The sequence below is a fragment of the Leptonychotes weddellii genome, chromosome 7, assembly GCF_054177405.1.
Source record: "Leptonychotes weddellii isolate Sample4059 chromosome 7, ASM5417740v2, whole genome shotgun sequence".
In the NCBI taxonomy this organism is placed as follows: Eukaryota; Metazoa; Chordata; class Mammalia; order Carnivora; family Phocidae; genus Leptonychotes; species Leptonychotes weddellii.
The window spans coordinates 111,607,054-111,628,561 of record NC_138375.1 but is presented as its reverse complement, the minus strand read 5'-3'; the positions used below and the strand labels follow the sequence as shown (position 1 = coordinate 111,628,561).

General features: G+C 48.6%; 1 protein-coding gene across 1 annotated transcript in view; it reads left to right on the top strand.

The window, feature by feature from the left end:
- CTNNA1 (catenin alpha 1) overlaps positions 1-19,212 on the top strand; it is a 122,799-nt gene extending 103,587 nt beyond the window's left edge. The window contains exons 8-15 of the mRNA XM_031035087.2: positions 625-781; positions 8,464-8,664; positions 9,251-9,402; positions 13,941-14,051; positions 15,171-15,352; positions 15,470-15,575; positions 17,067-17,201; positions 17,995-19,212. Of these exons, the coding sequence (XP_030890947.1) occupies positions 625-781; positions 8,464-8,664; positions 9,251-9,402; positions 13,941-14,051; positions 15,171-15,352; positions 15,470-15,575; positions 17,067-17,201; positions 17,995-18,282 (1,332 nt within the window). The 3' untranslated portion in view covers positions 18,283-19,212. The remainder of the gene's footprint in view (positions 1-624; positions 782-8,463; positions 8,665-9,250; positions 9,403-13,940; positions 14,052-15,170; positions 15,353-15,469; positions 15,576-17,066; positions 17,202-17,994) is intronic.
- Positions 19,213-21,508: the final 2,296 nt, after the last annotated feature.

Sequence of the window (21,508 nt, the reverse complement as noted above, 5' to 3'; positions counted from 1 at the left end):
CCTCCGATTTCACCCCCTTCATTTTTCCCTTCCTACTTTTTTTTTTTAACATATAATGTATTGTTTGTTTCAGAGGTACAGATCTGTGATTCAACAGTCTTACACAATTCACAGCGCTCACCATAGCACATACCCTCCCCAGTGTCTGTCACCCAGCCACCCCATTCCTCCCACCCCCCACCACTCCAGCAACCCTCAGTTTGAAACAGTTAATGTTTTTAATGTATATTTAATGATATGGAGACGTACTTAAAAGAAGAAACAAGATCGTGTTATGTATTTTTTGACATGTGTACTTACGTATGCGCGCGTGTTATGTGGGGGAGGGGGAAGCCTGGAAAATAATGTCAAATTTTAAAGAGTTGCTGTCACAGAGTGGAAAGATTAGAGAGAGTTTTGTTTCACTGCATATCTGTATTTCCAGTGTGTTTCTGTCACACTCACACAGCCTCTTGTCTAACGCTTCTCTCCTCCATTTTTGTGAGTGTTGCGGTGGGCATGTGGTATGCGCCCTGGTGAGATGTGTGTGTTCAAAGCCGCAGCCGCTGCACTGACCAGAGTGGCCCACATACTTTATTTTCATGACGCTGAAAGAGTAAACAAGGAACTTCAATATCTTTGCAGGTTATCAATGCTGCATTGGCTTTAGCAGCAAAACCCCAGAGTAAACTGGCCCAAGAGAACATGGATCTTTTTAAAGAACAGTGGGAAAAACAAGTCCGTGTTCTCACAGATGCTGTCGATGACATTACTTCCATTGATGACTTCTTGGCTGTCTCAGGTAATGAGCTGGTTCCCCAGAGAAGCATGTGAGAATGTGCATAATTACTTTCACCTAAGACACAATAATGGACAATCAAAACGCCCCCAAGTCTGGGCAGGTAAATTATTCTAGCAGTAATACTGTGCTGGTTTTCGTTTTAATTAAAAAAAACAACAGCAGCTCACAACAACAAACTGTCACTGACTCCTCAGCAGTGGGAGGTGGGGTTGGAGTTGTTTGCCTTGTGGTGGGGCTGGTCTTGATCTTAGAAGCAGGAATTAGAAAGCTGGTGACAGTTTCCTCCGTTTGTGTAGAGTGAGATTTTGCAACTGTGACCTGTTCAACACCATAACGACCCACCCCTGTTGCTGCTGTTGTATTTAGAAAAAAACATTGACCTGGGTCCTAGGAGAGGCTATGGTTGGTTGTGATGAGCTTGTGAAACTTAAGAGATTCCCAGCACCATCACCTTCAATTCCTTTTTGGAAATAATTTTTACCCCATCTTGGAAAGCTTCTTCCTTTCTCCCTCAGAAATGATCATAGTTTAACTGCCTACTTTTCGAAAGACTCTGTCTGCATGATGCACAGATAGAAAACAGAGAGGAAATATTTAAGTGCCATTTAATTATGAACTTGCAAAAAATAAATCTGGGTAATTCACCTCACAAAAACAGTTGATTTCATTATATAAACATAAACTGGTAATGACATAGTAAATTGCATTCATATAGAAAATGTCTGTCAACTGCAATTCACTGTTTATCACGCAGAGATAAATTTCAATCCATCTCCTTCAAGTCGAGTAAGTATAAATGCATTCTTCATTTAACAGGGCTTCTGCTGCCCTTAGCTGCACTGCTTGCTCTCTGGAGGTGCCAGGCTTCCTGAGGCCAGTGGCTTTGGGCAGAGTCAGTGGCTGGGTACTTGTAGGGCTAAAACTACCTGTCACCCCAGGGAACCACAGGCTGCAACGTGGGAGATGTGTCAATGGGGCTTGAAAGAGAAGCGGGGCTTAAGTACATGCACAGCACAGTCCTCCAGCAGTGACCTATATCTAAGGTGACAGTGTGTTCTGCATACCAATGTCCTCCTCTCTCTGCCGGTTCTCCTTGGGACTGGTAGCTTTGGCTGTACTTGAGAGAGTGGGGAGCGGGCAATCCGTAAACTCCAAAAAGGGGGATAAGCCACACTGCTGCAGGACTGCCAAATCGCAGGTGCTGGTACTTTAAAACAAAAAACCCATTTGCAAGCACATCTTTGCAGGTGCCAGAAATGCAGCAATGGCTTTTTTGGGAAATCTTGGCCTTCTGTTGTTTTTCCCAATGAAGTACTGAATTATTCTTTTTCATCGGTTTAGAGAAAAACATTCCACCTTCACAGCACACTTTTAAGCAAACAACAAATTCTGAAATCTAAATGTAAAGCCCTCCTCCGGTGATAGATCCTACATTCCTAAACTTACTTCTCGTGATTAGGTTGGGTATATAGCTCAGGCTTGGTCTCAAGGGATTTTCAGTCCTTCTTACAGCAAAATAAAATGTAATAGAATCGAATGTCCCTCATGCAACATTCTTCAAATTGGAGAACAAAAAGGATTCTGCAGTAGCATTTAGTGGGATCCAGGCAGTATCTTTAAGGGTATATGACATAAAACAGAAGCATGGTAAAGAGAAATCAAATTCTTTAACAGATACACTTTTATCTGGTGAGTATGTTCAATTTTTATGCAAATGTGGGAAAATATAAGGGTTGACTTGATGGAAAGGAGTTTAGACAGTTTCTGTTTAGAAAATAAAAACACGGAACAATTCTCTAAGTCAGAAAGTGGTGGTGTTTTCAGAGGTCTACCCCGGTATCTTTCTCTAAGGTTTTGTCACAGGCTTGCTTAGCAGAGTCAAGCAATTAAAAGATTTACAGGGCCAGGCTATTACTCCTAATTCTTCGGATTCTCTTATGGTGTGCTTTGTAGGGACATGGGATGAAGGAGGAGACAAGCAGATGCCTGGGCAGAGTTCTCCTCCATTGACCAGTTAGTTTGTAGCATTCACACTCCTTTGTATTCTCACACACCCAGCCCACCTGTGATAGCTTTAGCCTTTTCATGTGGGGCGACTAGAGATGTCTTCTGACCGGACACAGTCTTGCTGGGGAATTGACTGGCTCTCATCACAAGGAACCCCAGTTTGAACTGGGCAGGCCCCCACTGGTGTCCAGTCCTTAGCCCTGGTGCAGTTCACGGCATCTCTGGTTCTGCACCATGGATTGGAGAGAGGTGTCAGTCTGCAGCATTCATGGGCAGTCTTTAGATAAGAAGTCACATCTTGTTCTCATCCTGTTGTGCCCCTTTGCCCATTTCCCCTTGTCCTGTGGCACACGGTGCTTCAGCAGTCCTGTCAGTGAGGGCGGCATGTTCTTGAGGAAGGGGGCTGGCTTCGGCTTGGCTTCTGGCATCATAAATCTTTGCTAAATGCAGATGAGGAAGTTGCTTGACTCCCTGGAGTGGTTGTTGTGTACCATTTTGTACTGTATTCTGGTACCTCTGGCAGTGTGATAGATTTTGTAGAATATTTCCACTAGTGATTTTCCACCATCAAAACCTTGGACTTGATGGCGCCTAAGGTGTTCGCTGTAGCCTGTCCACTAGCCAAGAACCCCTCCACGGGTAAGTTACTTAGGGAATAGTACTGCTTTCTCTCTATTGTTCCTGCATATTCAGTACCTTGGGTTCCCAAAGTTCCCCCATACTTGCCACAAGTCATACCTAAATTTGTGGCTCAAGAAGTAATGGTCATTTTGTGTATAATCTGTTAAAGCTACCAAGCATTTCATGAGGCTGCAGGGCAGTGGAAACTTGGGTCCCTGTATATCAAATATGAGACAGTGGCACTTGAAAATAGATGTCATGCATGCCCCCGCCCCCCCACCAGGGAAGGGGGAGTGGGGGCTCCTTTTCACCAAGTTATATTCAGAATGTGCCTTGTAAATATTGGAGATGGTTAAGATGGTAGAGCGCATTCAGCAAACCCCAAGTATGTATATTGACTGATCCCTTAAGGACAGGAGTTTGAAATTTATCAAAGTGATAAAGACTGTTTGAATTTCATTTGAATTGTATTTGATAAACGTTTTCCATGGAAATGCAATTTACTGTCTTATGCATTTATTCTGCTTACATGTGGAAGTTTTAGTTCCTTTTTTTTTTTTCCCAAGTGTTTGGTTAGAGTGGTTCTAATTGGGTTTATTACATTCTTTTAATTTGTACTTCTTCACTAAGTGTCAGTGTGCCCAAAGAATTTGGTCTGATTGAAGGCAGTTATTACTTTTTTTTTTTAATGGAAGGCCATTAAATAATAGGATTATGCAAAAAACCTGTGAAACTACAGATAAGGTCATGTTGAAGTTGGGTGTGATTTCTGACTCCCATGCCCACTAGCTGTGTGACCTTGGGCAGTTCAGTTAATACTTATGTGCCCTGGTTTCCTCATTAATTAATGGTGTTTTTTAATTTTATTTTTTAAAAGATTTTATTTATTTATTTTAGAGAGCACGTGCATGCATGCATGAGTGTGGGGAGGGCCAGAGGGAGAGAATCCCAGACTCCACAGAGTGAAGCCCGACATGGGGCTGGATCCCATTGCCCTAAAGTCATGACGTGAGCCAAAACCAAGGGTCGGAGGCTTCACCAAATGAGCTACCCAGGTGCCCCTGTATATGAAGTATTAATATTATCATCTCCTTTGTCTGCATAAGTTTACACCAGTAAGGATAGCCAGAGCAAAGGGTACACAGAATGGGCCCTGTTACTCATCATGGATTGAAGTATGAGTTCATGCAGGCTTTTTGGAGAATGCCAGTTGGCTTGGTGCCTAGAGGGCAATTAGGCACCACACATCTACGTTAAACATATACGCCTTTTGACTTAGTAATCCTATTGCTAGAAATTTCCCCCAGGGATATGTACCCACATGTTTGCCAAAATAGCTGTACAAGGATGTTCATGTCAACTAAAGTGTCTAAGAGAAGACTAGATACGTAAATTATGGCCCCTACGTCTATTCAGTAGGGTACTTTGCAGTCATCAAAAAGAATGAGGTAGAGGGGTGGAGGCAGGCCTAGAAAGGTTTTCAAATGAAAAACATATAATAGTGTCCATAATACGACCCCTTGTTAGATAGACTGTTGTGTATGTGACTTTTTTCCTCTTAGAGGCACCTCTGATGTTGAACAGAGTGCTTAATGGGGTACAGATTGGTGTGTCTACTCCTAATGGACCCATGCTGAGTTTCCTTGGTAATTCAGTTAAAGCTAACATAATTTATGGTTTAGGTTAGCATAGGCACCTCCAACCCTCCCTTGTTTGTACATGTCCAGTGGAGACTCATTTCTGCCTTAGGGCTGAAGTACAGCGAGCAGAGTTGGTGCTTGTGTCCTGGGTATGTGGTGGCCTCAGCTGGATGGGGCTTTCCTAGAGACAGCTGTTAGGGCCAGTAGAGACTATTACTTTAGTCAGCTTCCCGAAATAGAAGGCTTCCTTTGTTGCTAAAGCATGGCAAGCCCTTCCCTGGTTTAGGTTCACTGGAAGAAAGCCAGTGTGAATTCAAGAAAGTCAAAATTGATTTTTCAAAACATAGGTGTCTAGATGAAGGCTAACAAATCCTTGGTGGAAGTTTGGGCTACTTTGTCTAATGAACGAAAAAGAATGCCATGCTTCATTGATTCGAAGATGTGTTTCCTCCCCTGTATTAACAATCCTGAAACGATGAATTTTAAAATCAACGATAAAAGGAAACATTGGTCCGTGGCTTAGTTGGCAATACTTTTTCCTTCCTTTTCTTCCTTTTATTTTCCTTTCCTTGGTGATACAAAATACAAATGTAAAATAGGTTTAGCAAAAGCAGCAGTTCTTAACCCACAGTATGGCGTGCAGGCTCAATACCAGTCTGTTCAGTTTACATTAATTATATAGAGAGTTTATATATAAAAGATGCTTCTGATGGGCTCCCCACCCATTTATTCTTTTTTTTTTTTTTTAAGATTTTATTTATTTAATTGACAGAGAGGGACAGGAGAGAGGGAACACAAGCAGGGGGAGTGGGAGAGGGAGAACCAGGCCTTCAGCGGAGCAGGGAGCCCGATGCGGGGCTCGATCCCAGGACCTTGGGATCATGACCTGAGCGGAAGGCAGACGCTTAACGACCGAGCCACCCACGCGCCCCCCCCCCCACCCGTTTATTCTTAACGATTGGTTCACATATCCTCCCTAAAATTTATGTAAAAAGTTTAATACATTTTCTCTGTTAATAGTACAGTGATGGAAACCCTAGCAAGTCCCCTCTAATGTTTGAATTAGGGTCTTCTTAGCTGTACTGTGGTAATTCATTTTTCCCTTCTGTAATAGGAATTCACACTGTATTTTGGCTTTCACTGGAAATAATTTATTTAAAGAAAAATTCACAGCAAAATGAAGAGGAGGGTACAGAGACTCTCTCTCCGTCACCCCACACGTGCACAGCTTCCCCCATCACGGTGGCACATTTGTTACAATTGATGAACCTGTACTACCTTATCACCCAGAGTCCATCATGTACATCACTGTTCACTCTTGGTTGGTGTATCTTCCATGGGTTTGGACAAATGTATCCATCATCACAGTGCCATGTACAATATTCATTGCCCTGAAAAGTCCTCTATGCTCTTCCTGTTCTTCCCTCCTCACCTCCAACTCCTGATACTTTTTACTGTCTCCATAGTTTTGTTGCCTTTTCCAGAATGTCATTTGGTTGGAATCATAGAGTGTGTAGCCTTTCAGATTGGCTTTTTTCATTTAATAATACGCAGTGAAGGTTTCTCCATGTCTTTTCGTGGCTTCATAGCTCATTTCTTGTCAGTGCTGAATAATATCCCATGGTCTGGATTTACTTCATTTTTTCCATTCATCCACTGAAGTACATCTTGTTTGCTTTCAGCGGTTTGGCAATTATGAACAGAGCTGTCCTAAACATTCATGTGCAGGTTTTTCTGTGGATGTAAGTTTTTAGCTCCTTTAAATAAATACCAAGGAGTGTGACTCCTGGATCACATGGTCAGAGTGTGTTTAATTTTATAGGAAATGTGTTTTTACCAAACTTACTTTCAGTCCTTTCACATCATTACTTCTTCCTCATTGTGATTTTTTTTTCATCTTACTCCATTTTGCCCGCAGTCTCTTGGGAAATACAAAGAGGAGGGCTGTGGTTTCTCTTGGGGTCTACAGGGGAACCTGAAGCCCAAAGGCAAGGCACTGTGGTGCTCTCTTCTTTGATAGATACACTAAGTACCACTTGCGTCTGGCTCCCTTTGACATGAAAGGAAATAGCACCATGACCACTCTATTATTGGGAGTATCTAAAGAGGTCAAGCTTACTGTTACTTCCCTTCTAGACACTGTCACATAGAACTTGACTGAGTATGTTAGCAGACACTGCGAGGGGAAGGGGAATGGCTTCTGGAAGTGGGTTAAATCAGGAGGCAGTCCAGAATAATGACATGTCAATGCATAAGATGACCAGATATGTTTCTTAAACAGATTATGTTTACCCTGGTTGTTCTAGCTCTTTCAGAAAAACTAGGACCTTTAATCTTTCACTACTGTACCAGGTATTCTTTTGGCTTAAGCGAGTGAACATGTCTTCTACAAGTCCTTAAATGTCTTGAAGAGCTCCTTTCTGAGCAGGAAGGCATTGGCCAAATGATGACACAGGGTCTTTCCTTTATGTCACTCTCCCACCCACCCCACAGGGTCTGAGCAGCCCTGTCATTTGGGCTGTCTGCTGGTGGTCTCTGCATTTCTGGGTGAGAACATTCCCTTTACCATTTGGGTCAGCCGTTTCAGATTGACATCATCCATTTTAATGGCTATATAGTACCCATATTTTATCCCTACTCTGCTCTTGGACATTTTCGTTCCACTTTGCTGTTATTATAGATGAAGCTGAGGCTAACTCCTTACTCTGAGGTTCCCAGAATCCAGTCTCAAGCATTTTGCTTTGAGGAAAAGTAGTTTTGGTGGGTCCTCCAAATCCTGTTCGAAAACTAGTAGGAGCCACCTGTCAACACAATTCAAGGGTTTTTGCAAATACCACAGCAGTTCTACAGGCACCTGTGAGCGGATCACTAAATGTTTTGCCTCAGGTGGGCTCCCCCAGTGACCTCCAGAGGAGGATTCATTCTGCTTTCCAGCACCTTCTATCCCAGAGCTGTCCTGGCTTCTTGGCAAATTGTCCGAATACCATTGGCATCTACTGGAGGGAGGGGCAAGGGACTGGAAGGATAGAGACTTCTAGTGAACCCTTTCTTCTATTTTAGACTTTATTTTGGACATAAGGTCAGTGGGATTATTTAAAGAAAAGAGAAGTTATTAAGGTTTCTGTGATCTGAATTTTCTGCCTGGCTTACAGAACAATTGTGCCTTGAAGATCTCAGTTGATCTCTCCCACTTTCTATAAACCTGGAATTGAAGATTATTATTCTTGGAGGTGATTACAGGTTGAATTTCTGTGGGACAGTTAATCCAGCGGTGAGTCTGGTCTCTTCAGCGAAATGATACACGGGGAACTTTGGCATGCAATGAGTACTCCGTGAGCGACAGGTGCCAGCCTGCAGTTGTCCCCTTCTAGTGGAATGCCTTCTCCCTCATTCAGCTTTTTGTTCGTTCTTCAGAGAATCACATTTTGGAAGATGTGAACAAATGCGTCATTGCTCTCCAAGAGAAAGATGTGGATGGGTTGGACCGCACAGCTGGTGCGATTCGAGGCCGGGCTGCTCGGGTCATTCATGTAGTCACCTCAGAGATGGACAACTATGAGCCAGGGGTCTACACAGAGAAGGTGCTGGAAGCCACAAAGCTGCTCTCCAACACAGGTTCGGGGACTCCCTCCCTTTATGGTGCTCCCCACGCATAGATGGCCTGGGTGGGCTGGGCCACCCTGCGAGTCCAGGCCCTGTGGTTAAGAAGGGCAAGATCAGGATGCAGCTCAGGTCTTCACACGACATGTCTGGGTCGAACATCAGGCTTTGAGAAGTTGATCCGCCAAATTAAGTGTTTTCACCTTTCTTTCACGTGTCCCACAGCTAATGATGGGAATAGTTCTGAACATACTATTTAAGATGACCCTCTGAGTTGAGTTTCTTGTTAGTGAATAAATACTGAATTAAGCAGGGGGGTCCTGTTCTTAAGCAAGGCCTCCAGTTTATCTCACTTCAGTGGCTCATCCATCCAAATCTGATACTGCAAAATCTGGTCAAAGAGACAAAGATGATGTGAGTCTTGGTAAAATATGGCATTTAATTTATTTCAACCGTAACTACTTCTCACATAGGTGGAGGCAGAGGCTCTTCATCATACACCTTGCCGCCTCGTGTCTCCCTGAGGGATTTAGGGAGGGCTGGTGGTAGAACAACGATGTCTGCCAGGCCAGCAGGGTCTGCCCTGCCTCTTTCTCCACAGTCATGCCGCGTTTTACGGAGCAAGTGGAGGCGGCCGTGGAAGCCCTCAGCTCGGACCCCGCCCAGCCCATGGATGAGAATGAGTTTATCGATGCCTCCCGCCTGGTGTATGATGGCATCCGGGACATCAGGAAAGCGGTGTTGATGATAAGGGTGAGTAACTGCATTTCAGACCTTGTAACAGCTTCTTGCTTATCGTTCGCTAAACTTGAGCAGTGCATCATTCTGGAACTCAGCAGATGCGGTGGTGGTGTATTAAAACCATGAATCTAAAAGCTGTTAAAATGAGATATATTTAATTATGTTGTCTAAATGACTTTTAGTCGCAAGTTAGAGCCCAAACTTGGGCCAAGAAGGGGAGCTGGTGTGAGTTGGCTTTGAGGATTTAGTTTCAGGCATACAGTCCCCGCAAATAGGAGGCTTCTGGTAAGTTAGAGGGAAACTAGACAGAGCGAAGCCTCTTTGGTTGAGTACTTCCTTAATGCAGGTTGAAGTTATCCTTCACATAGAATCCGCTGTCCTTGAAGGAGTGGTGGGGAGGCAGGAGGCTCCTGGGGCCTCAGTGCGTTCGTGGGGAGGATTCGTGCCTGTGGTAGCCACTGCTGATGCTCCCCGGAAGTGCCGCCTGCCCTGGGCCCCATTGGACCCATTTGCTCTGAGAACACAGCAGTTCTTACCAGGTGAGGGAAAGGCCAGCACCCCCTCCTTGTTGGCATAAACACAGGCGTTTTGAGAAACTGCTAACCCCCCTGTAATACGGTGCAGGGTGCTGGGGCCCAGTCTCACAGCTGTCTTGCCCTAACGTTTCATCTCTCACATGCTGTGCTGAGGATGAGCCCGTTGCTCTGGAAGCTGAGAGCAGGGAGTGTGAGTCCCTCTCCCCAGGGACCCCCAGGGGTCCCGCAAGCCTAGGCCAGGCCCCGCTCTCGCTGCAGAGCCGTGGTTGCCCTGTGGGGCCTGCCTGTTGCCCAGATAGCGGCCGGGCTCTGCTGCCCGGCCAGTAGGCTCAGGGGGCTTTCGTTTACTTTCATTGTTTGCTAGTTGAACCTCTCAAGGTCGGCAGGGATCCTGTCCCACGTTTTGTCTTCTCAGCTTGGCACCCTGCAGAACCCAGCCAGATAGTAAGCTGGAAACAGAGGCATTTCTAAGGCAGTTGCGTGAGGCTGGACCCGTTTCGTACGCAGTGTAGAAACACTTGGGCAAGACCGCCGCTGCTCCTCCTGGGGCTGAGGAGGACAGCCAGGTGTTGCTGGATCTCCCGGCCAGCTGCTGGCTGTTGCTGCTGCCTCCCGGTCCCCGGGACAGGGCGGGGGCAGGGGGTTGTTTTGATTTCTCCATCCCTTCATACCTGTGCCCCAAGAAGAAACCTGGCCTGGCTGAATGACAGGTTAAACCCAGCAGCCATAGCTCAGTAGTGTGAAGGGATCGGTCCCACCAACCACTGGTAAACACTGACAGATACCTAGAAATAGAATAAAAGGAACCTCCGTGATAAAGGGGAGTCATTGGTGTCTGAAGTTAACGTTTTGAGGGGTTTAAGTGCGTGGATACTGCAGACATGCGAGGAAATGTGTGCAGATCCTCAAGTGCTGTTGGGGGAAAGCAGGTCCTGGGAGCAGGCAGGCCTCCTGGGCCCCTCTTCCAGTTCTCGGACTGCAGGCAGGTTCCCTCATCTCTCTCATCTTCTCTTAAAAACAGAGGTACTGGTGGTTTAAATGAGCTGTACTGTAGGTAATGTGCCCCACACAGGGCGGGGCCATGCAAGAGCTGTGCTGGGACACGGGGATGGGGCCTTGGGTGGCAGAGGCGTGGGCTGCCAGGAGCGCTGGAGCCAGGGCGAGGTGGAGGCCTGTAAAGCAGCCGGGCGGCAGGCCCTCGCCTTGAGCTCCGTTGCTGTTTCTAATTCAAGAATCCTTCCAACCCCAGGAACTCTTCAGCTGCTTGCTGTCCCGTTCTCCTCCACCTCAGCCTCCCTTCGTAGTCACACGTAGTTCTTGTCATTACCAGTGTCACATGTCCCTTTCAGCAGCTCCCGCTCTCCAGGACTGTGACAGCCCTGAGGCTTCCTCCCTCGTCACCCTCACTCGGCCTCTCTGGTCTTTGCTTCACTCCTTTTCTAGCTTTGCGTCTCTCGTTAGTCCATAGACTCTCCTTTGCCCATTTCACTTCCTTATGTTGCCTCACACGGTCCAGTCCTCGTGGAATCCGCCTTCGGCTGAGCCTGGCAGAGTGCTGGCAGCCGCCTCTCGGGGGGTCCTGGAACCGGCCAGCATTGCCCCCCAACCTTAGCACCTAGGGAGGTTTCAGACCTTCCTGCTCGCCTCCTCAGTGGCCTGCTGCTCTCTCTCTCTGGTGCGGAAGTGGTCTGGACATCCGGCCTGCCGCCTGCCCCCTGCCTTGTCTGTGCACGGGGACTCTGCTTTCCCCTCTCTCCGTGGATGTCCCGGTGCTCCGAAGACTGTCCTCGGCGCCTTTCCCCAAGCGTGTCGCATGACGGTATTTCTCCCCTTTTCAGGAAAACCTCTTGGTGTCCCCCTCCTTCTTAGTCTGCTTTGCTGCCTTGTGCTCATCTCTTCAGCTTCTGACCAGTGGCACGCCTGGTAGCAAAGTTCTCGAACTCTTCTCTGACTGTCCTTATTCCCTTGGTGGATAAGACATGAGGGTGACTCTCCTGAGTTCTACACACACCTGCTCCCTCTTGGCGCTCGATTATCTAACAGGCACCTCCTGATCTTTCACCCCCACCCTGTGCCGCCCGGTCTTACGTGTTAGTTGCTGGCAGCCTACCTTCCACTTGCTCAGGCCCAACCTCACAATAACTCTTGCTTGCTCTTTTGGTCTCCTGCCCCACATCTGATCTATCAGCAAATCCTGTCAGACCTACCTTCACAGTACAGAGCACATCTGAACACTGGTCCCACTCTAGGCCAGGCCGCTGACGTCACTCACCTGGATTCATGCAGCCGCCTCCCTGTTCTCGTCCCTTGATGCCTGCAGTCTCCCTGTCCACAGATCAGCCCAAGTGGTCCTTTTAAGCTTCGGTTAGATCATGTTACCCACTGCTCCACACCGTCAGCAGGCTGTGTGGGGCGCCAGTCCTTACCCTGGCCCACAGGCCTTCTAGGACCTCACCACCTGCTGCTCTCCGGGGGCTCCTGTTGACAGGAGTGGACCTGTGACATGTGGGCAGTAGTGAGCTGAGTCCCTCTGCCATGGCCTCCTTGCTCCTGTAATTGCCCCGGCAAGTTCCTTCCTCTGGGCCTTGGTTCTGGTGACCCCATTCGGCTAGAACACTCCTCCCTTAGGTCCTCCCATATAACCCTCGGTGCTTTATTGATTTTAATCACTTTCTGATGTGATAAAATTCACTTTTTCATTTTGTTTCCTGTCATTTTTCCCATTAGTATATAGGTAAGAGCAGGGATATTGCTGTGTGTTAGTCATTTTGTACCTCCAGGGCCCAGAACAGTACTTGCCACACAGATACTCAGCAAGAATGAAAGAAGAGGAGGTACAGGGTTTTCTTGGCAAGAACAGTTCTTGGGTCTCTATTGGACTAGCGAGGGTGGTACAGAAGCAGAGTTCTTATCAGGAGGCACTTCTTTGAGAAAAATCCTCCACAGGTATCTGTGACCCTAGGATTTAAAATGGCCAGTGGTGGTGTAGTGTTTCATGTTGCCAAGTCCGAGAGACTTCAGGATCTTCCATTCATGTGTTCCTTATGGCTTGCTGGTGTGACCCCCGCTGTCCTTACCTCATCTCATTGAGGGATAGGCTTGGCCTTTGCCTGTGTACAAACCCAAGATAGTCTGGGCCTGGCCAGATGCTTCCTCACACGTCCTCTCATTGAGGCCTCACAGAGAGCCCTTGGGCTGGGCTTGGATTAGGTCCTGGTGCGGATGAGGGACTCGCCTCACTGCCCTCCTGTCACAGGCTGGCCAGCTGGGCCAAGAGCCAACCCCAGCTGTTCCGCCTGCTGCCCTGTTACTGATAACTTCCAGAAGACAACATTATGTTTCAAGTCAGCAGCTAATCATGAGAGGCTGGAGGTTGTGCAAAATAGGAATTTTATTTCGTAATTAAAGCAAAGAGCTAGGACTAGTAATCAGGGTCTTTGGTACATACTCAGACTTTACCTGCCATATTCTTTTTGCATTCATAAAAGTAAATACAAAAGAAATCCATAAAAATCCATTACCTGTTTGTACTTCTCAAAGCAGTATCCTAAGAGAAAGCCCAGTATTATGTAATTCATTAATTTTCTTTTTGCCATCAAGTGGGAAGGTTATGAGAACCTGCTTAATGTTGGATAAAATATTTCTCTTTTTAATACAGTGCGTTTCCTACCCAGGATAATCCTCACCTTTGTGTTAGGATACAGGTGTTAGAGGAGTACATGATTTCAAAGAGAGTCTTGACTCTAGTGGAAGTTGAAGCCCCAGCCCCCATAGAGAAACTCCTTGATCCTTTGGGAAGTATTGATGTGGTGCCTTTGCCCAGTGTTTGTTGGATGGGCCACCCCGCGTGTGCATCAGTGAGGCGGGGTCTTAGATGAATAATGAATGATTTTAACTTCATTCCCCAGAACTGTTTAGAACATGGCACATGAAAATCCAGAATTTTGGGTGTTCATACATTGGGCCCAGAGGCCCGGGCTTGTATCTGACTTGTGATCTCTGTGTTGGTTGTAGACCCCCGAGGAACTGGATGACTCTGACTTCGAGACAGAGGACTTCGATGTCAGAAGTAGGACAAGCGTCCAGACAGAAGATGATCAGCTGATAGCTGGCCAAAGTGCCCGGGTAGGGGACATGTTTGACTTCACTTTGCAGCCCTTCCGTGTGACTCCGGGAACTTGGCTTTTTATTTTCTAGGAAAATGCTCTCGATATTGAGAACACCATTTTCCCACTCTTTTCTCTGGCAGCAGGACTGAGGTTAACCTCAGTTGTGGCACATGCTAGCCAGTTGTCTGTTCCTCCAGAATGCCTCCTCAGCTGGGAGCAGGGCAGGAACAAGCCCTCTGCCTCAGCTGGGCCCTGGGGCTTTGGTTGATGACAGAGCCCTGCATCGGGAAGGCCCTAGCATCCAGTCAATGCAGTGTTTGTTAAGAGGATTGTGAAATTCGAAAAAGATTGCTGTCTTTGCCCATCTCAATGATACCATGGGTATGAGCTATTTAATTATTCATGGGTTAAAAAAAAAATAACTGGTACATTCAAGAAAATCATTCAGAGCCATTGCATTCATTTGAGTCATTAAATCTTCAATCAATAGCGTTTATGTTTTTGGGAGCATGCCAAGAAATATTTCTGTGGAGTCTTTTTCCACTCCTTAGAAATCATTTTGCACAGCGAATGCATCATTGCTTTGGGCCCCACTCCATCAAGAGCACTCGGGGAAGCCGAGTGGGGAGCAGCTCAAGGCTTGGAGTCCGTGGGCCTTGAGGTGGGCACCAGGCCTCCAGGTGCTGCTTTGATAGTTTTAATGCCATGTCAAGTAGCTGAAAGTAGAAGCAACAGGAAATGCCCACACAAGGCCCACCAGGGAAAGGGTTCCATGCATCAGCCCCTTCTCTTATGTCCTCTCCCCACGGCAGCAGGCGGAGGATGAATTTACAAAACAATTAAGTAGCTTGTGTTCCCGTACAGGTGTGATCTGGAAGCTTCCATGCTTAGCTTTCTATCCCTCACACTGTATTTTCCCCCACACTCCAACTTGTTCTTGAAAGTGGGTCGGAGATTCAGGCTGCTGTAAACCTCTGCTCAAAATGAGAAGAAATGGACCTTTAGGCAAAACGAAACCTATTAAAGCATTATCCTACCTGTGTCATAGATTGCTTGGTAGAAATACTCTGGGCTAATGCACTGTGGGAACTTCATCTTCTCTTTATGTAAGAGCTTTCTGTGCTTCTCATTCCAGGCGATCATGGCTCAGCTTCCCCAGGAGCAAAAAGCAAAGATTGCAGAACAGGTGGCCAGCTTCCAGGAAGAAAAGAGCAAGCTGGATGCCGAAGTGTCCAAGTGGGACGACAGTGGTAATGACATCATCGTGCTGGCCAAGCAGATGTGCATGATTATGATGGAGATGACAGACTTCACCCGGTGAGCTGCCCCTGCCCCCAGCACGTGTGCAGAGGGCGACCCTGTACTGCTTTGCAGGCCTCTTCCCTTTCTGTCCATCTCCAGCTACGTACGACGATCCTCGTTCTCTCTTGTCAGAGGTAAAGGACCGCTCAAAAATACATCAGACGTGATCAGTGCTGCCAAGAAAATTGCGGAGGCCGGATCCAGGATGGATAAGCTCGGCCGGACCATCGCAGACCACGTGAGTGAGAGGCTTGCTACGTGGGTTTCTTTGGGGAGCCCAGTGCGGTCCGTTCCAAGGTGGTGACTATTATTTTTCTGGGGACACAGCACTCTTCTCCTCTCCAACCTTGTGCTTAACTCGTCAGCCTGCCTGATTAGAGATTTGTAAGGATTTCTGAATTCCTCTTTTTCTCTGACAAGCCTTAGGAGCCAGGCCCAGTTTGCGTTAGAGCACCTCTCTGGAGCAGGTGCGTGTGTCCTGCCATCCTCTGTGGTGGCGGCTCATCAGCCACTCCTGTGGGCCGCTGCTTGTTCTCTCCCCGTATGCTGCAGACCTTCAGATCCAGCCAGGAGCTGCCTCTGCGGGTCCTCACACACTGGAACTAGGGGTAGAAGGGCATCTCATGGGTGTATTTCGCCTAAGAATTAGGAGTCCCACGCTAGTGCTTTGGAAAGTGGATGTGCTCCGCTGGGGACAGATGCGTCTGTCCCCTGTGCTGCGTGTTCTCAGGCACCCGGCCTTCACCCCTTTGCTTCCATATGCATCGCTCAACAAAGGTGGTTCCTATCTCCTGGCAACTTTACAGTACATTTCCCCTGATGCTCTAAGATTCATTATCGGAGCCCCTGTTGCCCATTAGAGTTTTTCCCTGTAGGTCCAACCTCGCAGTCCCCTCCTTGCCCTGATCCAGGCTGCAGGACAAGTGGCAGTGGCTCCTCACCACTCAAGCCAAAGATTTAGAAGTCGTTCTTGACTCCCCTCTTTGCAGTCCAGGACGAAGCCCCGGTGTATCTGCCGGCCACAGGCAGCTTGACACCATCCAGTCTTTTCCTCTCTGCAGCCACCAGCTCAGGCCAGGCCTCCCCAGCCCGGGCCTAGACGGCGGTGGCCTCTCCTCACCCGTCCCGCTTTCCACTCCACACGGCCCATGGCCGCCAACTCGGTCTTGATGCGTAGATCGGAGGTGGCTCTGCAGTTCTTCACTAGCTTCTTAGCACAACATTCCAGCCCCACAGGAGGGAAGTGTTTGCTGTAAACACTTGAGGGAGGTGCTCTATTTCATTGTTGGTGGGGAGCTTCCTAAGCCACCCTCAGCTTCGGCAACAGGACAGGAACGGGGCTGCCCTTAGTTTCCCTGAGGCTGGTCAAGACCTCACAGTCCCTGGGTGCTCTTTTCCTTGCTTCGGTTTACTCACTCATGAACAGCTCCTTTTATGCTATGTTTAGGAGCACGTAAAGTGTCTGTGAGCAGAAGAGCACTTGGATGGTTATTACGTAGCTCAAAGCACTCTCCCTTCTCTCCAGAACCAGGCTCTTGCTGAGGCTTTTTCTCCCGTTGAGGGACATGGGCCCCAGCAGAGCCGCCTAGGGCCGGAGTGCCGCCAGTAGCTGGTAACTGCCCTCCCCTGCCCTTCGCGGGCACTGAGGCGCGCCCCGCTAGCCCGGGGGGTCGGCTGTGTTGGGGCCAGGCCTGGGGTGCTGGGTGCTGAACTGCTGCTCCCCCGTCAGTGCCCAGACTCAGCCTGCAAGCAGGACCTGCTGGCCTACCTGCAGCGGATCGCCCTCTACTGCCACCAGCTCAACATCTGCAGCAAAGTCAAGGCTGAGGTGCAGAATCTAGGTGGGGAGCTCGTCGTCTCGGGGGTAAGTTTTATCCATGAAAAGAAGTGGTTTTCCAAAATGAAAGTAGCCTCATGTCCGCATACATTCCTTACCTGCCCTGAAACCAGGAAAGTGCGCTGTGGAAAAACCACAGGTTTCTTCTCCATCCTCGGCGCGCACAGGCTGCACGTCGGCAGCGCCCTGATGAACCGCAGTACCTGGTGACGGCCAGGAGCCATTACCGGGCTGGCCTCTGGCTGGGAAAAAGGAGTTTTATCTTTCCTGTTGTTCTTCCCCCAGAGAGGAATTGAACCTGTTCAAAAATTGCAGAGATGACATAGCCAGGCTTTGTCAGACCTCCTCCACCCTTCACGGAGTGCTCAAGGGGTATCTCTTCCCTGGCTTGTTTCCTGTGCCACGGTTCGGACCCCTCGTCACGTTGGGTGGGGGGAGCAGACTTCTTGCTTGGCCTGCTGGGCTCCACGGATTCCCTGTAACTTCTGCTCATCTCGGGGGGTTTCCTTTCAGAGAACTCCGTGGTATGCGCGACATACCAAAGGCGGTGGGTTTCTGTCTAGGACGCCGCCTCGTCCCTGCTGGTGGTTACAGCTCTGCGGTCACTCACAGATCCTCCTCTGGGTTTTGAGTCTGAATCAAGATTTGTGGAGGGGTGCGGATGGGCAAGGTGATGGTGCCTTGTGTTTTGGGTACTTCTCCTTTTACTTCTAAGTATCTGAAACAGGCATTTTCAGCTTTCTTGGATAAGGTCAGTAACCATTGGGAGAGCTACTGCCCAGGCCCCTGTGGTCCTCACTGCCCTGTCTGTGCTTCTCAGGTGGACAGCGCCATGTCCCTGATCCAGGCCGCCAAGAACTTGATGAATGCGGTGGTACAGACGGTGAAGGCGTCCTACGTGGCCTCCACCAAGTATCAGAAGTCTCAGGGCATGGCTTCCCTCAACCTCCCGGCTGTGTCGTGGAAGATGAAGGCACCTGAGAAAAAGCCCTTGGTGAAGAGAGAGAAGCAGGATGAGACCCAGACCAAGATTAAACGGGCATCTCAGAAGAAGCACGTGAACCCTGTGCAGGCCCTTAGCGAGTTCAAAGCCATGGACAGCATCTAGGGCCGCCCTGCCCCCACCTCTTGGGGCTTCTAAAGATCGGTCACTGCTCTTCACCCAAATGTATCCGCTAAGTAGAACAGTGATGTTAGATTCCACAGGGACGTAGGCAGATTTTAAACCTGTCCAGGTGGTGAATTTGGCAAGGACATACTTGTGTTTAGATTGGTCAAAAATCCTTTTGGAATTCAGAAACACATTTCTAGCTATATTTTTGTAAGCTTAAATAAAAATAATTCCATAACCAAAGAGAAACCCACATTAACTTGTTAGTGACACTCTTGAGCGAGTTCACAGTGTGGCATTAGGGGCTGAGAGGAGGGGACGGAGTCCACCTTGGCTAGGGAGGCGGCTTCCACCAGCCCTGGGTTCGGGGGGCGGGGGGGGTTTGGCTGGTGTCACATGACCATAGATGTTCCTGAGGAAGCTACCTGGGCATCTTAGGAAGCTGTGCCTGGAGAAGGGACATTCTCAGAAAGGTCTTGGAGGGACAAACCACACGAGGCTCAGTAAAACATAATGCATCATGAAGAAAACTGATTACTCTCTTTATGACACGAAATGAGAATTTTAATGCCTGGTTACAATTACTAATGTACTCTGCTGCAGGTCATTAATAAAGTTGCTTTTTTCAGGCTAGAATGTTGTGATGCCCTAATCAGAACATGCTTTTTTCCCTTTCCTCAGCTTCAAATGCAAATTCATCTTGGGCTCACTTCTAATAATTGCAGTGTTTCCTGCCTTGGGCTTTGCAACAGAAGCCTGACAAAATAGTGTTTGCTTAGGCAATAATAATTTTAGACTTTACCTTATTTGTGATTACTATAGCGATTACTATAGCTACAAGGTATAATTTTACTGTCTTATTTAAATTTTATGAATTTGAATGTTTTTTACACTAACTTTTCCCAATAAAGTCCACTATGAAACCAAGTCTGAGAGGCCAAGGTCATTTTCTTTGCCTTCTAGTGGAGTCGGGTTTTACATTAACCATCTCTTGGGATTTGCCCACAGCATCTGCGGTGCCCTGCCCTCGCCGTGTCCCTCTGCCCCAGGGATAGCATCGCCCAGCCGGAAACACACAGTCTGTGGCTCCAGGCTGAGAACTGCATGGCCTTGGAGCCTCTGTGCCAGCGCCCCCGGAGGGCCTCACCCTCCTCCGGAACTCCCATGTTGGAGCTTCAGGTGGTCAGAACCTTGGAGGCATCCATGATGTCTCCGTGGGTGTCTCCCCCCCTCTTCTGAATCGTCCTACCAGCTTACAACTGTGCCTTAAACATAAAAGCCCCCCTTAAACTCATGTCCCTCCCCAGCACACATCCCCTCCCGAAGCACAGGGCCCCAAAGAGACCAATACAGTCCTTGTGTCGTCCTCCTCACTTCCATTTTGGTCAGCCGTGTCCCGGCCACTCAGCTGCCGTCCGCCCCACCACCAAGTAGCATGGCTGTTCGTCTCATCAGCCTCACCATACAGGTGGCCCAGGTGAACACTCCTTCCCTACCCCAGCCTCCTTCCCAGAGTCCTTCCTTACCGTGTGCTCCTTCTCTTCCTGGCTGTGCGGTCCCAGGGCTCTGTAACTGGGCTGCTTCTCTCTCTCTGGCTCTGCTCATTCTTCAGATCTTAGCCAGACTCCTGGCTTTAAATACCGTCCAAATGCTGATTTCTCTCAGAACTTCATTCTGTCTGCCTCCTGAATTCTCCACTTGGATGTCTTAATCAGCATCTCAAACTTGAGCTAATTTCCTTAAAATGTAGGCGGGTCCAGCTACTCATCGCCTCTGTTGATTATTACCTGGTCTAAGACATCATGACAGTGTTAATTTATTTCCGTGTAACAGATTGCCCCACAACTTAGCAGCTAGAGGAACAAACACTCATTACCACAGTTTCTGAAGAATCCAGGAGCAGCTCAGTGGGAGGCTCTGACTTGGGGTCTCATGGGGCTGCAGGGTCTGAGGCCTTGATGGGCTGGGGGATCTGCTTCTGAGCTTCTTCACGTGGCTGTTGGCAGAAGGCCTCGGCTCCGTGCCTCGTGGGCCTTTCCATAGAGCAGCTCAAACATGGTAACTGGCTTCCCCCAGAGGGAATGATCCAGAGAGATTGGCAGCCGGAAAAGCTAACAGCAACCAGATGGAAGCTACATGGTTTTTGTTTTTGTTTTTTTTAAAAACCTGATCTCAAAAAAAGTGATAAATCACTTCCGCCATACTGTTGGTCACACCAACCCCCCCCCCACAGTCCTGTGCACCCCGACCACTGCAGTGACTCCCCACCAGGCTTCCCCAGTCATCCTGTTCCCTCACTCCACTCCCCACGGCAGTCACAGGAACCCCGATAAACAGGTCTGATAGTGTCATTCTCTTACCTCAGTCCTTCCAGAGGCTTCCATCTCCTAGTAAAAGTCCTCAATGATGGGACTGCTCTCACGCCCAGCTGGCCGCTCCCGCTGCCTGCAGGTCACCCTCCCCAGAGATCTCCCTGTGCCTCCTCAGGGTCTCCCCTTCAGGTATCCTGTCAAAAGTTCTCTAACCCGAAACCCCCTCCCTGATAAATTCATACCCTGCCCTCTCTTTCTCCACAGTGTATGTGTCCATGCAGGTGGGCATCTGTTTTGTTCCTCACTGACTTTCCAAGGCCCTGGCCACGGAGAGAGCAGCCGCCCCAGGACGTCCAGCGGGGCTGAGTCCACGAGGCACTGGCCTCCCTGGCTCAGCCCCTCCCCTGGTGGACTCAGGATCCGCACGGACGCTTGGGCCATTCTCATGGCTTCTGTTGCCATCAGTTGGTCTCACCCCACAACGGTCTTCCACCCTGAGCTCCGGATCCACATCTGCCCCCAGTTTCATCACCTGACCTGCCGTCTGTCCTACAGCCCTGCCTCCAGCAGAGGCCAAGTCCCCAGTCTCACCTGGACTGACTGCTGCAAAGCTTCCAAAACTGGTCTACCTCAGCCCCCAGCATCTATTATCCAGTTTCACCTAGTAGCAAAGGAATCTTCTGGAAATACCTCCTAGAGAGTCAAGTCTCTGCATCAGGCCCTGTCTGGGACCACCCACCTCACCTGCTGGCGGGTGGGTCTGGAGGGCCTGGCACTGTGACCCTCTGCACCCGAACTGCCTCCTGTGCTCTCCCTGTGACCCATCACGAGTGGGTCTGGATCATCCTTGGCCATATCGTCGTCCCAGCGTTAATACCATTACTTAAAAAGATGAACTTGTTCAATCCTCC